This window comes from Xyrauchen texanus, chromosome 7, assembly GCF_025860055.1.
Source record: "Xyrauchen texanus isolate HMW12.3.18 chromosome 7, RBS_HiC_50CHRs, whole genome shotgun sequence".
Lineage (NCBI taxonomy): Eukaryota > Metazoa > Chordata > Actinopteri > Cypriniformes > Catostomidae > Xyrauchen > Xyrauchen texanus.
The window spans coordinates 30,425,116-30,445,794 of NC_068282.1; the positions used below are offsets into that span (position 1 = coordinate 30,425,116).

At 37.1% G+C, this 20,679-nt stretch overlaps 1 protein-coding gene across 3 annotated transcripts in view; it reads left to right on the forward strand.

The window, feature by feature from the left end:
• The window catches only part of brdt (bromodomain, testis-specific), a 36,368-nt gene extending 15,689 nt beyond the window's left edge, over positions 1 to 20,679 (forward strand). For 2 of the 3 annotated variants that reach the window (XM_052130251.1, XM_052130252.1), the window contains exons 9-21: positions 3,885 to 4,054; positions 4,347 to 4,624; positions 12,785 to 12,877; positions 13,003 to 13,128; positions 14,373 to 14,434; positions 14,586 to 14,733; positions 14,980 to 15,336; positions 15,689 to 15,777; positions 15,861 to 15,972; positions 16,049 to 16,116; positions 16,210 to 16,403; positions 19,110 to 19,302; positions 19,489 to 20,679. In XM_052130251.1, the coding sequence (XP_051986211.1) occupies positions 3,885 to 4,054; positions 4,347 to 4,624; positions 12,785 to 12,877; positions 13,003 to 13,128; positions 14,373 to 14,434; positions 14,586 to 14,733; positions 14,980 to 15,336; positions 15,689 to 15,777; positions 15,861 to 15,972; positions 16,049 to 16,116; positions 16,210 to 16,403; positions 19,110 to 19,302; positions 19,489 to 19,557 (1,959 nt within the window). In that variant the 3' untranslated portion in view covers positions 19,558 to 20,679. The remainder of the gene's footprint in view (positions 1 to 3,884; positions 4,055 to 4,346; positions 4,625 to 12,784; positions 12,878 to 13,002; positions 13,129 to 14,372; positions 14,435 to 14,585; positions 14,734 to 14,979; positions 15,337 to 15,688; positions 15,778 to 15,860; positions 15,973 to 16,048; positions 16,117 to 16,209; positions 16,404 to 19,109; positions 19,303 to 19,488) is intronic. The other variant, XM_052130253.1, reaches the window with a different exon arrangement.

Below are 20,679 nucleotides of genomic sequence, written 5' to 3' on the forward strand. Positions count from 1 at the left end.
AAACACTTTCAGCAAAGCTGATTCTGTGCTATGATAAGCTGTAAAACCTGATTGTATAGGTTCAAAAATGTACCAAAAGTTCTTTAAAATATTAACTGGAGCGATATCATGTGGAGAGGTAGTGGCAATCACTAACAATGTCACTAAGTTCAGAGAGAGAGAGACTTTCTGAAAACCAGAGAAAACTGCAGAACCAATAGCCAAATTAAATACAATATTTAATGGAATATTGGTGAAAGACGAGCTAATGGTATTAATTTTCTCTAGGAAAAAAGTCATGAATTTGTCACAGGTTGCTCTAGAGGAAGCGACACTATAATGACTGGATTTATTGCCAAATTCATAGTTGAAAATAAAATCTTAGGTCTATTAGAATGTGTATTAATTAACTTTGAAAGGAATTTTAATTTTTTTTTCTTGCCAACTTTGACGCTTTCTGAAAGATCATCAAACATTATTTAAAAATCTCGTAAGAGACAGTAAGGTGGTCTCCTGTCACATCTCCGCTCAGCTCTACGGAAGGTCTGCCTCAAAGACCAGGTATGGTAATTTAGCCAAGGGAAAGAATTCTTTGTTTTTGATTGTACTTCAGAGGGGCAGTAAAAATCTAAGATTGTTGAGCAGAATGATTAAAATGGTAAAATGAACTCATCAGGAGAAGATGTGGTTTTGGCAGTAGTTAAAATTAACATTTCGAAAGCAATTTTCCTGGTAAAATTTATAATAGTGGAAGAATTAATAAAACGTCAATAATGGCCAGCAGGCTTGACCGTAGATAAAGGGCTATAAGCAGTAATATTGAATACAATGAGCCTATGATCTGAAAAACATGCATCTTCTAAAACTATTGGGGACAATGTAACAATGGGAATTCCATAAGACAAAATAAGATCAAGAATATGTCCAAGAACATGAGTGGCGCTCTATGTATGCTGATTAAAAGCAGAGCAGTCCAAAACGTTAATAAATTCCGTAACCAAAGGTCTACAAGGACAACGCACGTGAATATTAAAATCCCCCAGCAACCACATACAGTCATACAATGGGAGCATAAGAGATAAGTCTTTGTTCAGCTTAGGAGGTCTAGACCAGAGCTCAGAAAATAGATGTAGAGGTAGACTCCATTAGAACACACTCCAGCTCGAATGTAGAGAACGACCGGCAGAAACTGTTTGAAGTTTAAACAAGTTCTTAAAAACCATTGCCACATCGCCACCCTTTCCAACACTCCTAGGGGTATATATAAAACAGCAATCGGATGAACAAAGTTCATTAAAAATTGTTGACTCGCCAGTAGTAGCCAATGTCTCTGTCAGGAATAGAAAGTCCAAATGTTGACTGATAAAGTCATTTAAAATGAAAGTTTTATTGGATGCCGACCTGGCGTTTACCAGCGCCTGCTTTAAACGGGTATGAGGTACTGGAGCCTGTAGCCGATGCACAAACTCAAGTGGACGAATGTTTGACTGATTTATTCCTCCACCTTGCAAACGTTGCCGCAGGGGAGCAGAGAGAACAGTTGGACGAGTCGAATCGGGGTAATGAGCAGATTGCATGAGTATCTGAAATCCAGGGAACGACGAGTCAAATAAAGACCCTCATAGATTATTTTATGCAATGGAGGCTCAGTCGAAGTTTGCAAAAGTGAGACACCTACTGCCATCCTAATCTTCATGTGAATACCACCACGATTTCCCCTCTTCCTGCGGCATTTCCAAATAAAGTTCTTCTGAAACCAAACGATTGATTATTTTTAGAAACAAAACAATACTTATATATTTTTAACTACAAATGTTTGATTCCGTACATCTCTGTGACATGCACTCAAGAGAGGGATGACGTAAGCTCGTTGGAAAGGTCGTGCATCACGTGGCAGGAAGCGCATCATTTTTTTTACAAGGGAAGGAGAGCTGTACAAAAGTTTAATGGTCTTTGCTGTATATTTGTATAAGTGTATTGTTCAAAATGGTCGATTTGCGTGTGTATCCTGGATGCACCTTCAGAAACCCCAAAGAAAATGCACGCCGGGAAAAATATAAACTTTTCATCGATTGTCTATACATGATCATGAGCGATTGAAACTCTGGCTTATCGCTCTGAACCTGGATATCAGTACACCCCTACATTCTCAAATATTGGAGGGTGTGCAGTAAACATTTTACCCCTGAGGATTTCAGAAACTTCGAAAGAAACAAAGGGTCGATCTCTGAATTCATCGGCTGTGCCTGTGCTGTTTATCCAGCGAACTCGAGTATGTGTGAAAACTTTGTCATTGTCACGCCTCCCTCTGGCTCTGCACTTCCCTCAGCGCTCCGCTCTTCATCACCCAATTTCTAATTCACTTGCACTTTCACTCACTCATCACTGAAATAACTCCCCTTCATTGCACTTCACTGTCAAGTCTCATACAAAGGACTCACAGTGTTTATTTACCTGTCTGTATTTGCTCTTGATTTTCGTCGATATCTGTTTAGTATTTACCCTGTTGTTTTGCCTGTTACCTCTTCAGTTTGAAGCTTCTCTTCTGTATGATATCACCTGTACCATTTATGTGTAAATCCTGTGAATCTCAATAAACGCTCTCACACTTAATTTCACTAACTGCAACTTGTGTGGCTTGAATTCCTGACAGTCATATAGCCTATACAGACCTGCCAACCTGTACGCATTTTGCGTGGCTGGTACGATTTGTCACTCTAAACTACACAAACCTGGTGACGCCTCTGTGTACGCACATTACTTAAACCAAGCAACAGCAAAAGAAGAGTTCGACCAATCATAGCGCTGGGTTCATTCCCCAATTAGCAATCGGGTTTGATTGACAAATGTGCCTATCATTAAAAAGACACTGCAAATTGACAGCAACACAAAATCCCACATGATCCCCCTTCCACTCCCGCCGTCTTATTTCTTAAGTGAGGACAGTACATTAGTCACTGTACTTCTAGCTCCTTAAGGTTAACGGTTTGGGGTGGATGTGGAAAGTTGAAATATTGAATTGAGTTAACTTAATCCTCTGTGGAGTCGACAATCACATGGGCGTGATCGCATATATTTCAAATACTCCATCATTCATGGTCACTCAGATAGGAGGAAGACAAAATTCAGCCATGCAAATTATAAAATGCTCAAGTATTGCTAAATAATCTAAATAAAATTGAAATCGCTATATGGCTTAGTGATTATGCAAGTGCTGTGATTTAAATATTTTGATTGCGCCGCGTGTTCCAGTGTGAAGAGTTCCAGAATTGTTCAAACATTTCCCCTGATTTGTAATGAGAATTGTTTATAAATCAGCGCTTATGAAAATTTTCCACGGTTTTACCATGTACTGTACTGTAGTAAGTGTTTTTTTTTTTGTTTTTCTATCAAGAAATGATAGATGCAACGGAACACAACAGAAAATGGGGATCTTGTGAATATTTTTTAATTTAACTAACTTGACACCCCATTTTCAAACTAATTGCTTATGGTGCATGCGCAGAAAAGAGCGTAAAAGATGCAGCGGCCAAAGACCTCCATCTGATGCATTTGTACATGGACCGACAATTAAAAATGGTGCAAATGGAATGTCGCATTGTCTTCAGTTTTCTGTGAAAGGGTTTAACCAGACTATCTTCTGTTGCTGAATGAATGTGAATAAATTATTTTTGTAAAATATTTAATACAATAAAAATAATAAGAGTATGAAACCGTAAAGAGCGAATACAACTGATTAGCTACATCATTCTACCTGTTATTCAAACAGCATTGAGGTACCATGATAGTTTATCTATTATGGTACCACAAAACATTAAGGTATTGTGACAACCCAACTCCTGTCAACTTTTCAAGTTTTTTTTGTGTACTCCTAATGTAATTCCACTTTTCCCTTTACTCACCAGCTGAAAGCAGTGCGAGAGCAGCTGCAGTTACTGACTCAAACACCCCTTCTGAAACCAAAGAAGAAAGAGAAGTCCAAGAAGAAGAAGGAGAGGGAGTCCAAGCGAAAAGGTGAAGAAATGAAGAAATCATCAAAAATACAGAGGAGGTCCAACAGCAGCAAGTCATCAGGGTAATGTGTGTGTGTGTGTGTGTGTGTGTGTTAAATTGTCTTGTTACCATTTTGTATTCTAATTCAGAAAAGCTTTACAGCAATAAGCTTTAAATGAAACTTGAGTCTTTCCTGCTTACTCAAAAGGCACTCGCAGTGGATCACAGTTCTTGAAGCAAAACAAAAATCACTATATTGTAATTTGGCCTAAACATTGTATAAAGAAGTCCCTGGCCATTCCCACCTGGAAATAAACTGTTGCCGTTTAATAATACACATTCTTGAGAAATCAAAATCACACCTCTGTCCTCAGACGGAACAAGGAGAGCAGAGCATATGACTCTGAGGAAGAGATGAATGCTTTGCCCATGCCTTATGAGGAGAAACGGCGACTGAGTCTGGACATTAACAAGCTCCCTGGAGATAAACTTGGCAAAGTAGTGCACATCATCAAGGCAAGAGAGCCCCTGCTTAGGGACACAGACCCTGAGGAGATTGAGATCGACTTTGAGATGCTCAAACCTTCAACACTTCGAGCTCTTGAGTGCTACGTCATTAGTTGCCTTCGGAAGAAACCAAAAGAAACAGACCGTGAGTAATACTAACATCTCTTAAATCTGAGATGCATTTTATATCTTAATTGTTAATTGTTTAGTACTAAAAGCCTGCTTTGCACTTGCATTTCATCTGTGCCATAAGGCACTTTCCCACTACAGGAACTAAAGTTTTAGGTACTTTTACTCTGAACTACTGCTATTATTCATTTTCACACACTATAGTTCGTCTTGGCCTTTTCGAGGAATTTTTTAGCTTTGTGTGATGCACAAAGCAATGAAAAACACGAAGAGTTGGCAGATGCCACTAGTAAACAAACTTGTAGCCGGTAGCCTGCTACTTGGATGATTGTGCTGATTTTCCATTTTCATTAACAGAAATAACAAAACAAATTATCCAATATGTATCGCCTGTTTTACATTCAGGTCTGGGAATGTTTGAGCAGTCTGGTATGATTTTCCAACAAACTCAGAATTTGTGGGGTTGTAATGGTTCTCTTTAAAACAAAAACGGACCATACGGTTTGCCACCCATGGTTCGTAAGCATTGGCACCACTGTTCACCTCAAGTTTAATGATACATCAGGAGCACAAGGTTTGGAGAAGAAAACAAAGAATTAAATAGACATGTAGTTACAACCACCACTAATGCACCTGAATCTGCAGATGGATATGCTCTGCCTGTGCTTCAAGTGGGTCAACTTGATGACACCACTTTTCTGCAAGCGTTGTGTGTGGTTTAAAATGGCAAGTATTGAAAACACTGATAGAGAAGCTTCCTGCATTATTCAAGTCTCCTGTTTGGGAACATTGTATTTTTGCACTCAATTACAATAGTGATGGTCAAAAAAGTTTACAAAACAAGCACTGTTTGTAGACCTTGCTCGACTCGAGTGCCGTATACTGGTAATACAAAAATATATGATTAATCGCGTACACCAATGTCTCCTGGAGAAAGTTAGCGGACTGCGCACATGGAGCCGCTGATGAGCCGAAACTGCACACCCACTCAGCTGGCACTCAGTGTTATTACAGACATGCATGAAACAATTATGTAAACGCTTGTGGTGTTCATTGCCATGTAGTTATGTTGCCATACTCCGTTGATGAAGATGTGGGATATCAGCGTATGTTTAAAACACTCGCTGCGACATCCTGGATCCTTCTCGTATCCCTATTAATAGTAAGGTTCCTTCTGAAGTGATGTACAGCTTTTGAATATATATATATGTATATGTTGCATACATATATTATATATATATGTCATGATTTTTATTAAGGGCAAACCTGTTGAAGTGGTGGTTACCAAATACAGTATTTTTTCTTTTTTTTTTATCTGAACCTAGCAAATACCAAATTGAACAGTGAAAAATTTGAACCGTTACACCCCTAAAAATTTGACAATTGCAAACTGTTGCTATGACAATGAGACAATCGTCTGTGACGACTTATAGAAAATGAATGCGGGTGGACGCAATGGACTACTTGCACTAAGCCTCATGACATACTTCCATTTTGAAATACTGCGGCCCGCTAGTTTCCAGTTAAATTTTTTTTTACATGTGCTGTAGTTTGCCGAGTTCCTGCAACGGCACTTAAAACTGAGTGTAAACTAACTGAGTGTTTGAAAGAGGATTTTTAAATATGGAGATAAAAGATATAAGGAGATATAAGTGTTTTATCTCAAAACATTTTCCGGTTTTCTGAGTGGAACTACTTTATTCCGCCACAGAGTCTGCATCTTGCTTTAATACATTCGGAGCCATCGTTGCTAATTCGAAAAAGTCACGTTAGAACTAGCAATGGATGCTTTCGCTGATTTACTCGAGGACTTACTGGAGGAACGAGTTAGTGCGTTTGTGCATGTGTGTGAGAGTTCGCATTTGACGGATCGAAAGCGAGAAATTGAGAGAGATTACTGATGCGATTTAACTTTTTTTTTTGTTGCCGCTCACGTCAAAAGTAACTGCTTCAAAATTGGTGTATTCCTGTTATAAACCTTAACAACTTTTTTCATCCCTACTGAGATGTAGGAGTGTGCTGACATGACGACACTGTTTTTCTCTCAAGAGTATGTTTTGGCCACAAGTGTGTGGCGGCGTGATATGGAACAGTTATGTGGTCAAGACCTGGAACTACTAATGCCTCCTACATACTGCACAACTTTCAAAGATGTCGGATCGTGGTACTATTCATATTACACAACTGTCTGTCTTGTCATATAAGTCGTAGCGTTTTCAAATTACACAAGGAATCGCCGACATGGGTGAACACATTACAAGATATTTCACTGTTGACGAATCCCCGACAGCTCTGCCTGGACTCCAAATTATGTTTCCCAACAGAGTACATGCGAGAAGTGATACGAAAACAAATGCATTGTCGGCGATCACCACAAAACTGTCAGCGAACGAAAATCAGGCTTGAAATCATGTAGCGTAAACTCTGCATTAGCCGTACGTTTCCTTGAAAAATACACGTTAGAACATGCATCAACCAATCAGAAAAATAATTGCACACCTTAGAACGTGCATCAACCAATCAGAATCAAGCATTCAACACACCCGTGGTATAAATTGAAATATTAAACGTTATTTAGGATAATAGATAATAGCAGCTGTATTAGAAACCTCATTGTAGCTGCAGTAACTTGTTTTTTAAAAATTAATTCAGCGTTAATATACTACAAGGTGTAATGTTATAATTGTATGCTTAATAATTGAAAATTTTTATCTTCGAAAGATTTGTAGATTTATCACTGTCTGTGAAAATGGTCCAATAGACCTTATTCACGCTAGCACCATCTATGATTTTTAATGGAAATGACAACAAGGTTGTGAGGGACAGACTTACCATCTCTTCAATGGCACAAATGGTATAAAGCTGCTAGATCACATCTGATTATCCACAGCTCATGTTTTCTGGAGTTTGTATATTGAATGTTCTTGGACAGTTATTTTATAAAAGTATTTCCAGTGCAACGATCCAAAAACACTTTAAACTGAAGTACAGCGTTAAAGAGACCGTGTCTATCCCTCACAGCCTCGTTGTCATTCCCATTAAAAATAAAAAATGGCGCTAGCTTGCATGACTAAGGTCTGACAGGACGTCGCATGCAAATGGTAGTGTGCCCTCTAGTGGTGGATGACCGTGTAGACAGTCTTTTTTCTCTCTAATGTCATGATTACTGAACTGTGCAGAAATTGATTATTTGACTGTTGATAAACTTAAACGATCAAATTTTTAAGTCCGAAAAATCAATCACCCTTATGTACATTATGATGTTTTCATTGCAAAGCCTTTAAACTAGGGCTGTCAATCGATACATTTTTTTTTTAATCGAATGAATTACATGGTGTCCCGATTAATTAATCGCATATACAAATATTTGCTGAGAAAGCCCCTTTATATAACAATAATTCAATATATAATGATTATACATATTTATATCAATATATATAATTATACATAGTTATCTTTTAAATATTAAAAAATTATATAAATAAAAAATATTCAGATAATTAAAATGCATTACTTTCTTGTGGCAGGAGAGTTAATCATTGATAAGACCATTCAAAAAGTGGCTTTAGAATACAATGTATTGTTTACTACCATATTATTGATCATAAGTCATACAGTTCACAGCAATCCATTACACAAGTGAATTTGTCAATCAGTTGGAGATTTATTATGAGGGCTTGTTTAAGGACCCGTCAATTTACACCTGCGTGTTGTCTGACATGAACTGCAGGAGTCTGCAACCTGTTTGACATGAACTGCCATTTTCCTTTTTTAGTCACTGTGCCATACCCTCTCCAATAAAAGTAAATGGATAGGTAGATTGCCAGAAAGACAGATAGACAGACCATCTCAAAGCAGAATGAAAAAAAATTGTATACTGATATTTTATAAGGTTACTGATATGACTGGAGTCGTCTTCTCATGTGGGTGGATTTTAAAGTTAATTAGTGCACTCCTTAATTATGTATTTGAGAGTCACAGTCTTGTGTGTATGTGTTGAGGACTGTGTAGCCTATACCAGGTTGACTATTTATTTACACCCAGGGCTCAACATTAATGCTTGACCGGATAAGCAGACTGATTAAAACATCAATAAAAAAATAACCTGCTATATTTTTGATAGCCTTGGCCTGTTTTACTTTATTAGAAATGTCATATTTTCATACATTCTATAATTCGCTAGCGATCTAGTAACAGCTGCGCTCTGTTTGATTGACAGGCAGCGTATATGTGTGTGTGCTGAACATGCACCTGTGTACTGAGAATGCTTGCACTAATGTGCGCCTGAACAGTCAAATACATTTAAAAAACTACAGGAAGTGATGTCTAAAGTGAACGTAAACGGCAGAGAAAAAAAGCAGATTTTTATTCGTATGTCAGACTTGAAAGTGTAAATGTAAGCTAATACCTGCTGCTGTCTAGTGACGTGTCATATTAATCAAATAACAATAACAAGAAATGGAGAAAACACTCACTGCTCATGACTGTGTAACTTGAGTAACTTTAAAAAGTTTTAATATATTATAATCATACAATGAAGACCAGTAGTAGTTTTTGTTGCAGTTCATTCTGAATGTTTCCTTAAAAACTTTTTAAAGCTGTTTTTTTAAAAAACACAGAATTTTATTAATTTGTACTTTTTAAATTTTTAAATTTTATTATTATTATTTTTAATCTCTTTCTGTTCAATGCTGTTTTTCAGTATTTTATTTCTGACTGTTTACTAGTCTTGAATAATTACATAAAACCTGAAATCATTCTTCCATAATTAACAAATTTGTGTTATTATTTGTTGTGGTATTGGTGCTGGTATTGAGAATTGTCAAATTTTACTAACGACTACTGAAATTTTGGTGTTGCGATTTAATGTATAGCCTTTATTGTACATGGTCTTTTCATCATGTTATTGCAAGATCTTGGTGCAATAACATGATGAAAAAATTGCTCTCATTCCATATAACTATAAGCATCCCTGCTATTAATGGTGGCGATGGAGGCTTTATTTGACTACCATACGTGACATAAAATAATTGTCATACAATAGCCTCCTCCGCTACCCAGTGCAGTTTAAATTTTTGTCTCAGAGAATTGAGCTGATTGCATAGGTACAATATTAGGTTTGCCATCAGTCATAATTTTATTAAAATTATACAACATAAACTTAGACAACTTTGTAACTGAAATGTCCCTTTTGTTTTTACTCGGACAATTGAATGACCAATTTACTTGCCCGGAGGAAAAGCGCATGACTATGCTTAATGCCCTGACACCAAGTAGGTGTAAAAAGCAACTAATAATGCAAGAAACTGTGGACAGTCATCTGCTCAATTGCACAGCATGACCAATGGAAAGTAGATGTGTTTTCTTGCACTATCCTCTACTGCAGCACTGCTTAAACTTATCAGTGGCTTGCTATCAGCGACTTGTGATGAGCTGTGGTTGTGCGAATAGTTTGTCCACGCTGCATGCTTCTGTTGATTCTGAAGATTTGTATGCAGGTGTGAGGACTTCAACCTGTCGAGGGACTTTTAACTTAATACATGCTGTTCTCTTGATATCACTCACGTGCTCTGATCATCTTTAATGTCAATCATTACATCTTTTTGCACTTCAGCATTTAATTTAGAATGTAAATTCTAAGACTTTAATTATTAATCTTACAGTTAATACAAAATCTTTTTGTTTAAACATTTACCCCCTAACACAATTTTAAATCTTGACTTGCATAAATATTGGCATTATATTCATGCTGTGTAGCCAGAGGGGAACTGGCCCCTACAGTTAGCCTGGTTATTCTCAATTAAGTAGATTTGTGTTCCTTGCAACAGTCGCCTTAAGCTTGCTCTCTGGAGGTCTAAATATAAATATAATTTTCTATTTATTTTAAGGCACAATTACAAAACAGTTGGTGTGTGCGTGTATAAATCACTCTATAATGACTTGAAGACATTACTATATTACAGCTTTTTCTGTTAGCAGCTTTACAGAAATGTATGCTTTATGAAATGGGTGTTGTGAAAAGCACTATACAAATAAAAATTATTTGACTTGAAATTACTTGGTTATAAATCTCTTCAAAAAATTTGTATTGGTTAAAATGAGAGCTAGAAATTGTTAGAAGAATGCTTACAGTCCAAAATTGGGCCAGTTATAAATTTGTTGTTGAGTCCCACTATTCAACTTGAAGACACTGTTATCAGCAACTATGGTTGAGAACTATTGTGTAGATTAGCAATGCTTGAAAACATGGAATATTATTTTAATCTGATGCTAATTACAGCTGAAGTATGTGATTTATGTGCCACCAAATGGAATTGCAAAAATAAACGATGGGTGTTTCTTAATGCAAAGAATACGTTCTCGGTCTTGTCTGACTACCTTGAAAGAGTGAACTCTGAATACTTGAGGACATAAAACGCATCTATGCAAGTTTTGAAATGTGCTGCGATTTTATGTAGATTCTCAGCACATAAGGAGAACGCCTTTTACTATTTTCTTATTTTGGAAGTGGGTGATAATGATGTCAAGCAAGTCCACAAGAACGTAAGAACAAAAAGAATGGAAATTGAGAAACAGCCGTTGTTTTCAAAAACGGTTTCTGAATACGCACACCTTCTGCTATTGATTGAATAAACAGTGACCCTCTTGAAGAGTCGCTCAAAACAGAAAATTTTCATAACACCATAGAGACTGTGTTTACAGTTTTCAAGAAGATTAACCGTTTAAGCGCTGGTGTTTTTAAATATTTCTGGTTTCAGTGGCATACCCAAAATTAAAGGCTTATAACTCTACAAAAATAACAAGGTGGGTGAAGTGTTTTCAGATTTCTATGAAAATGTAATGAGACTATCAGCCTAAGAAACTGCTGGGGGAAAAAAACATGCACGCAAGCACACAAAAAACCTGAGCCAGAAATGTATTTTTCTGATTTGTATATACCTCAGGGGTGTAAATGAGGTGGCTCTGAAAAACTTATTTTCCTCATAATCATGTCACCTTTAACTGAAAATGTTGTTGATACAACAAAGCAATCAAAAGTTATAGCATTCCAAAAATAATATCGTTGTGTCCAAAAGCCTCTAAACAAATAAAACATAATAATTGTACATAAGAACTAATTACACATGCAAACACAACAATGACTGAAGGTTTGCATAGCATGCAGACATGATTTTAGTAATGAGACTTCATAGAATGTTTAATTCTGTGCCGTTAAAGTCATCATTGAGTCTTTGTCATGTACTTGGCGCCAACTTCTGGAGGCCATATGTAATTACGGTGATTGATCACATGATTCTCTGCCCAAATATGGAGGACTATCACCACTGGTTTGAGTGATCTGAACCCAATCCGATTGGTTCTGCTTTCGATGAAGCTACAACATTTCCGATGCCGTCATCTGATCCAGGAAAGCGAAAGTGTTTTTAGCCAGATAGCAAGATGCCAGATGCTGTGTGCACATTGTACTTTGTGTGGGTTATCTAATGAACTTATGCATCTGATTACTTTGTGTGTGGACTCATATTAAAGATATTCTTATCCTGTAAGTAATGGTATGTGATATTTTATGTTCTGTTTATTTTTTTGTAAAGTTATAAGCTAAACCGCGGTAAATAAGCATTATCTGTTAACATGCAACATTCATGTCAAAGACATAGACAAAAATATAGCAAGTAACAGACAAGTATGAGGAAAACAAGTCTGCTTGTTGTATTTTACTCTGAGAGCTTTCCAACAACATATGACACATGGCTATTAGATGAGCTTGATGTTTTTACCAGTTACAATAATATGTACAGTCCAAAATTATTCATAAATTATCAAAACGGAACACTTCAGAATGCTGATTTGTGTGCAAATTTCAAAGCACTTGTTCAGTTTTGGTCCTAATGCCTACATGCATTGTATAGTAGAGCTAAGCTGTAAAATTATACCTATTTTGTGTTGGTCAAGATTGTAGATGTTAATATTTTTAAAAAAAATTTCTCGTGGGCTCATCCAAGCTTAAAGGGTTAATCTATGAATGGTTGACTTATGGCTGTTTGTGCATATTAAAATGGGATAGGAGAAAGTCATTTAACACAGAAAACGTTACATACTTCAGGAATTCATGAATTATATGTAAATTGAGGAAAACTTGTAGCTGTAATGTATGGGTTATTGGTTATTCTTTCAGGAAAAAAGCCACAAAAGAAATCTAAAAACAAGGAAATGGAGAAAGAACTACAAAACATGTCTGGTGAACCAATGTCCAATAAAAAGGCCAAGAGTAAGTGTTTTTTTTATTTTTATTAACAAATGAGCATGTAACATCTAATCGGTTATTTAAACTATAGTCATATATCAGTGCAGAATAATCCTACATGTTTCTCTTGTTTTATCTCTGTGGTGCAGTTAAAGAAGAGGACGAGTTTAAAGACATGACTCATCCAACGTGCTTGAGTGACAGCAGCAGCTCGTCCAGCTCTGACAGCAGTAGTAGTGACACTAGATCTTCTGATAGCTGTGACTCTGATTCAGGTTAGCTTCTTCACACCTACTTACAACCCCTTTACTCGCTCACGGTCTCTCAGATCAGAGTCCCCAGCTACTGGACAACCAAATTCTTGAAACGTTATGCCGTTAAATTGTATTTGCATTTTGAACTTTTGAAAAATTGGTCTAAGTTGTTTTGTTGTTTGTTTTGTTTTACTCTGTGTTTTTTCACTGCTTGTTACTAAACACACACACACGTGCACTTTTGTTTCCAAAGAAGTAAAACACTCAGTTCTCTTTTTTAATTTTTAATTTTTTTTTATTTTTTCTAGTTTTTGTTGGGTGCTGTTATTTATGTTTGATATTTTGTTCTTTTTTATCACAATCACTTATTTATGTTGTGCTGTAGCCGGCTCTTGATGTTTGTTTCATCTAGGGTTATATATATATATATATATATACCCTAAGACAGAAGTACTCACTCTTGTGGTTAAGGCTTACATGAATAATTCATGATGTAAATAACTGAGTCTCTCTTCATTGGGAAATAGCACTGTTTATGCTATGTACTTTTATCCCTGCCAAGAGTCACGGTTGGTCTTTGTTTTAAACTGCTACACTCATTCATTACTATGTGGTTTTCCTGTTACATTACTTCTGCAGTTTTACTTTTTGTACTTGTGTGATAGGTTATGCAGAGATGCATATGTAACAATCCTCTACAATAGATTGTAAAGCATACATTGTTATGTTGTATGTGAGATACTTAATAAATTGTAAACTATAGTGGGCTTAGTAACATTAGAGGTAAGACTAAAAGCTGTCATTAAGAGGCAACCATCTGTCCGGCTTTAAATCCATTGCATTATTTGTAAATGTGTGCAAACTTATTTGCCTAAGCAGGTGTAAAGCTTACCCACTGACATTGGTGTTTGACACCCAGAATTATAAATAAAAAATATTCATAGACCACTGGTGTACTTCTTTTATATTAGTTTTGTTTCTTTTCAGTCATCCCACATTGTTTTTGTCCTTGTACATAATTTGCTAAACATTTTTGTAATGGTGTGTACATTTGACAAATTTTTTACTATAATGAATCTGAAGTTGCAGTCAGTAAATCTTTGTTTTAAAGGAAGAAAGGGGTTTGGGTGCTATACTTAAAGGGTGGCACTTAACACTTCTATTGTGTACACTTTTTGTCAGTTAAGCTAACCTCATGGGATAAGGTTGGCCTTTCCCGCAGTCATGACTGAAGTGAAATTACAACGGTGTGCATTGTCTTGCAGAAAAGAAAATTAAGAGGAAGCAAAGCAAAGCCCCTGGCCATGCCAACAAAATTAAAAACAAGGTAAAAGCACACAACCCTATAATAGATAAAACAAACATTAAATGGCCTAGACTCACTCATTCAACTTTGAGGCCACATGGTGCATTTCACTTCATGTAGTGCCAGATATTCCCTGAGTGAAGTATTGCCCATTGTTGTCCTTCCAAAACAGGCATTGCAGCAGCCAGCTGCAGTTGGTGTAAAGGACCCTTCACTTGACGTGACATGCCAGTCTCATCCAGTCTCAGAGACAGACTCCAAAGACCTGTTTGCATTACAAGCCAAGCAGCTCACAGAGGATGCCATTACAGCAATCCCAGGTCAGGCTTGGTGCCATTGTTCATACTACTATTTACATTAGTGTGTTTTCTTTCGCTGTGTGGCCCAATTATGCTGTTCAAAAGAACACTGAAATTACCTTTTTATAATGAAATTAAAATCTTTTTAATTGGATTTTATGCCTTATCTAACAGCCGTGTTAATGAATTTGAAGACTAGATAGATCTCGAAAGCTTTGATTTATCAGTTACCTTTCTGTCCATCCTCCTACCCTCCTTCCACGACAGCGTTACACAACCGGCTGCCGCCTCAGCCATCAAGACCTAATGGCAAAGCTGCCCCCCTACTTTGTAAAACCCGGACTGCTCCCTTTCCACTCGACCTACCTCCAGACCAGGCCCACTGCCCTTTACTCAACTCTTCCAACACCCCTTGTAAGGATCACAAAACATCTCCACCCGAATGCTCCCCTTTGGCAATCATTCCACACCCTCCTGTTTCACCCCCGGTAGACCAACCATTCTCCCTTAGTCCCTCGCTCAATCCTCCACATGCCCCTCATATCCCTGACCCACAGGATTTTCAGCTTGGCTCCCCCTCACTTGCTGTTGCTGAGAAGCCTCCACATAAGTCTGAACAGGAAGGTAAGAGGTTGTTCTGATGTTAATAATGTTGCCCGCCAATCTCCGCCACTTGCTTGCGTCCCCTGCCAGCCTCAGGGTAGTCTACTCTAATAATTGTATGTCACAACCTGCAACCTTTCCCTTCCTTTGTGGTTTAGCATCGCATGTGTCTTGACTGGTGATTTTGACGACAAGTGTATTCTGTAAATTAACAATCAGAATTGCTTTATTATTATTTTTTCATCTGCTGCATGTCATTGCTTTCACTGCCTAGCAGCACTGCATGTACAAGTACATGTTTTACAAGTTGTAACAACTTAGGTTGTGGTTCAAGGTAAAATCAATCTCTCATCTCTCCCCCACAATCTCTCAGGTGTTCCTCCTCTTCTATCACCACTGACCTCACCTCCTGCAGTCATGCCTGTCATAGGATCACTGCCTACCTCCAGCTCTCAATTTGAGGTGATTCTCTTCTGCTAAACGTGTATTGTCGTGGAAGAACCAGTTTGTACACAGTTTGAGTGTCTCTCTCTGTCTCTCTGCAGCATTGTAGAATGTTGTCACCTCTGCAGGAGAGTCCATTAACTAATATGAAGGATGAGCAGGGCTGCCTAGAAACACTGGAAGAGCCCTCCTTTCAGCTGCACAAAATATCTGGTCAGCATTTCTTTTTCAGAGTCCTTTTTCTCTTTCTTTTCTGAATGGTTTCTGAGTTCTTATTCACATTTTATAGGAGCGAAACACGATGGCAGTGAACTATGCAAGTCCATTCAAGATGCCAAATTCAGCATGCCTAAAAAGGTACAAATTATTTACCTGGATACATGCATTCATCCACAAGAACACTTGATCTTAAGTGTTATCTCAGATAACCTGTGCATGTGTGCGTTTCAGGATTTTGTCCTGAAGAATGCAGACTCCTGGACGTGTCTGGGTAAGATGGCTACTCAAAATACTTGCACCATTAAGTCATCCAAGGAGAGTTTTCAGCAGTTCCGTAAGGTTGCCATGGAGAAAGAGGAACGAGAGCGAGCTCGTAAACTCCAGTTGGAGGTTGGCCGAGAAAAGAGTTGCACAGACAAAAGCAGGTATGAAAGGAAGCTTATTCTAAAAGCAACACTGTTCATAAAATTGTGTTATGACATCTTGTTGAATTTTTATATACTTGTCATGATAACAACCATAAAAGGAAAAAATAATAGTTTATCCTGCAATAATGGTGTTGAGATGCCTTTACGCAATGCTTATTAGCGATCTACGTTACTTCACCGCAGAACTCTTAAGAGGGTGAACAAGTCTTTGAGTTCATATTGTATAATATAAAAAAAAAAAGGTTTTTATAACTCCTGAACAGATGACAATAAAAGCTGTCTATCTGTATGTAGGACATGCTTAAGCCATTAGTCGACTAGTCGGCACACGTTTATGATATTAATTGAATTACTTGTATACATCTTGGGGAGCATCAGAAAATGTTTTGAGTTCCACGGCTGAGAGAGAATGTTATTAGTAACATTACTAACATTGTTCTACATTACAGAGAAATATAAAACCTTAATAATGAGCCTTTAAAATATACATTTTACAAGCGCAATTTATAGAGAGAAATGTACATTAGGATTGTGCCAACAGATGATGATCTCTGATGGTCAGAGTGATCGCCAATAGCTGATGCCTTTGATGATGTCAAGATGATATGTGGCTCATTTTCCAATGTATTAAATTATTATTATTAGGCTATTATTATAAAATTTATATTGTCTCCCGTAGAGAGACAGACACGTGCTTGAAGAAACACACTTTATTATATTATTAAGAACAGATGACAAAAAAGCTGTCTATGTGTATGTAGGACATGCTGTTTGTTCGGAGGTGTGCAGTGTCGTGGAACACACACATGTAAAAATTTCTCACTCATTCTTTGTTGCTGTCTTCTGAATAATTTTTTTTTTTTATCACATTGTGATTTTAATGCCTTTTTCATTTCGTTTGGAGTGCTATTTGAATTTAGAAATGTATTTTTGATTTTAACTTTTTCATGTTTTAAATAAATTAATTACATTTTCAATGCAAAATCATTAAAGCAAGAATATTCACTAAACCCTCAGACCAGGGGTTGCTGATGTAATTGTATATTGCTATATATCAATCGTGAAGGAGGGAACAAATTGAATTTATTCTCACATATATTTTCCTGGACAGCGAAATTCCGACCGGTAGAGAATGCACAGATGAAGTAGGTTAGTTTCCAAAGAGATGTTGCCCCTCACGACTGTTTTAAAGCCATCTTTCAATAAGTTGAACAACACAAATTTTTTATTGCACTTAATATTTTTCCAGTTTCACTTTAATTTTAGTTAAAATAAATAAAAAATAAAGTTCAACGTTTGAAATCAAGCTTTATTGTGTAGGATTAACCTTAAACCTGCTTAACAAATATTATTCCATTGTATCACCTAGTGCTAATCAGCAGTGTAATACTAGAGTTCATCATGTCCTGTGGAGTGTTTTATTTTATTTATTTTCTGTGACTAACTAACCAATTAAAGCTTGGTAGACCAAAACTCTTCTCATCAACTTACGTTTGGTTGACTATTAGGGGGCAGCCCTTGAAACCGCATTAATTTTGCTATGTTTAAGCATCTCATTCACACTAGAGCTGTGTTTTCCTCCTCCGAAAACTTTCGAAAACGCTTTCAATATCCTCATACTTTGGAAAACAATGATGTTAGGAAGCTGAAAACTTAAACGGATTAGTGTGGACATGGTTTAAGCCAGTGTTCCTACCAAAAAGAAATCTCATGTGTGACTGAAATAAAATATGCTACACAGGCAGCAGCTAACGGTACACAACTATATGCAACAAAATGTTTGTTGAAGGCTGAACCAGGGCCTGTTCTAGACATTAAGAGGCCCTAGGTGAAATTAATGTTGCAGGCAACAATATGTATTCTGTTAGAACAGTAATGTAAACATCAGTTGTACTTAATTGTTGACACAATTAACTGCCCTGGGCAGACTGGTGCCTGACCTAAAAGTAAATGTTTTTTTATTTTATTTTTTAGGTCTAATTTTTTGTTACAGACTACTGACTGCCAAATTCAAATGTCTTTTGGAGGCCCCATGGCTATGCTGAGGCCATTGGCAATTCGTCTGCCTACAGCTAGCGCCGGCCCTGACCTGAACATGAACATTAATTTATGTTTGTTGAGCACAAAAACATATTCCACACTTTTAGAAAGGCTTTCCACTTGATGTTGGAATATAGCCACATGAATTTGCTTCCATTCAGACACACAAGCATCAGTGAGGTCAGATACTGATGTTTTCTAATGGATCCTGGCTCGCATTCGGCATCCAATTCATCCCAAAGATGTTCAATGAGGTTCTGTTTTGGCCTTTTGCAGGCCAGTCAATTTCTTCCACATCAGACTCCATACATTCCTAATAGACCTAGTATTGTCATGAACTTCTGAATTTATTTGGACAATGACTTGGACTGCCATGTTGAATTAAGTATTAATTATGTTTTGTGTGTATGTTAGGAAAAGGCTAAGAAACAATGATTTAAACCACATCGGTCCGTAGGGGAGATGCCCTGCCACCACTTGTAGTGGTTTCACTTATAGTATTGCAGTAGTATTTGCTAGAAGTGCATTCCAATCTTACTGCTGTCTGGTGTGATTTTAATTTCTCCCTACACTCTGATCCCCATGCCCACAGTGTGACTAGTCATATAATATTCACATGTTCCAAGTAAACTTGCTGACAGTGTGCCCTTTAATGATTTATAGTCTGATGCAGCAGCAAAAGACCAAGCTGGACTGCCAGCCTTCAAAGCCAGAAGTGGAGTTATCAGAACTGCCTTTGATGGCTATCTTGGATACACCCAAAGACCCTGAGCCCTGCACTCTTCAGCAGAATTCTGTGGACCGAGAACGAGAGATGGCTCGCAAAAGAGAGCAGGAGCGCCGCAGGAGGGAGGCTGTATGTACCTCATACACCGCTGGTTACACACTATACAGTAGTTAAAAATTAAATGTAAAATACTTCACAATAGTTTTTACTATGTAATTTTTTTACACGTAATATTGTAATTTATTAACATTTAAATAATTGTATATAATTATAAAACGTATCAAGTGCTTTTCAATGTTCTCCTTTTCCCCACAGATGTCAGGAATCATTGACATGACCATGCAGAGTGACATAATGGCGACCTTTGAGAAGAACTTGATCTAAGATATAAACAAATAAAATTATTTGCTTGTGGATATTGTGTTACTGTTCGGTGAACAGTGTGGATCATCTTGTCCCTTCCCAAGAGTCCTGGTGACTGAAACGGGTCTTAGTATTTCAATGGACAAAATTACTGCAATATAGCTGCATCACTTTACATTTGTATGAAATTAGCTCTTGTAAAAATAAGAAATCAGTAGTGGACCATGCAAGTTCAATATGCGCACCAGTAACCGTGTTGTGTGTTTATGTGTGTATATTCGTGTTTTTTTGTTGTTGTTTTTTTTAATAAGTTGAATGTTTTTGAAATGCCTGCACTGAAATGCTGCCCAATTGTCTGAGGCAGTTTTGAAAGAGAAACATGTCTGACATTTCACAAAAGCCTTTGTGTTCTTTAACATCTTTAGTTATTCGTTTTGTTTATACTGAACAATTGTGTTTACTTCTCTTGAATATTACTGTAATCGAATCTTTGACACATTCCATCAACTCTTCTGCTGTATGAATAATGAATAGCTGGTTGTTTTGTGCTAGCTGTTGACAGAAATGTAAGGGATATTCCTGTGCAGGGTTCTGTCCCTGTTTATCCTATTAGCTGGTATTTCATCTATTTGAAAACGTACTGCATTAAACTTGACCTGTTTAAGTTGTCAAAAAAAAAATAGTATTTCTGTAGTGTCAGAAATGTAACATTTAGCATGCGTGTTAAAAGTAATTTGTATTTTGTTACCGGGGACAGCCATTTTCCTAGGTGTTGCCTTCAATGAATGAGAGTTCTTCAGATGAGTTATTGCACTTCCTGTATTTCTATTTGTATCCATTTTGAAGTGTAGTGCCATAAAGTTCCACTCTTAGAGGTGATGGGCATTTCTCTGTGCCTAAAGACAGTGGGTTCCCCAGAGTTATGTTGATTCCAATGTGTGATCTGTTGATTGTACTGCAAAAAGACAAGTTAAATATTGTTTTTCTGACTGTAACAGTCATGGCAGTTTTCCAGGGATATCTTCCTGTTAAGGGTCATCACAAGCACTTTATTCATTCTACCACCATGCTGAGGTGTCACAAGAGGGAAAGACTAATATATTATTTCAAAAAGATTGCATTCTAAAAGTTAAATCAATAAAG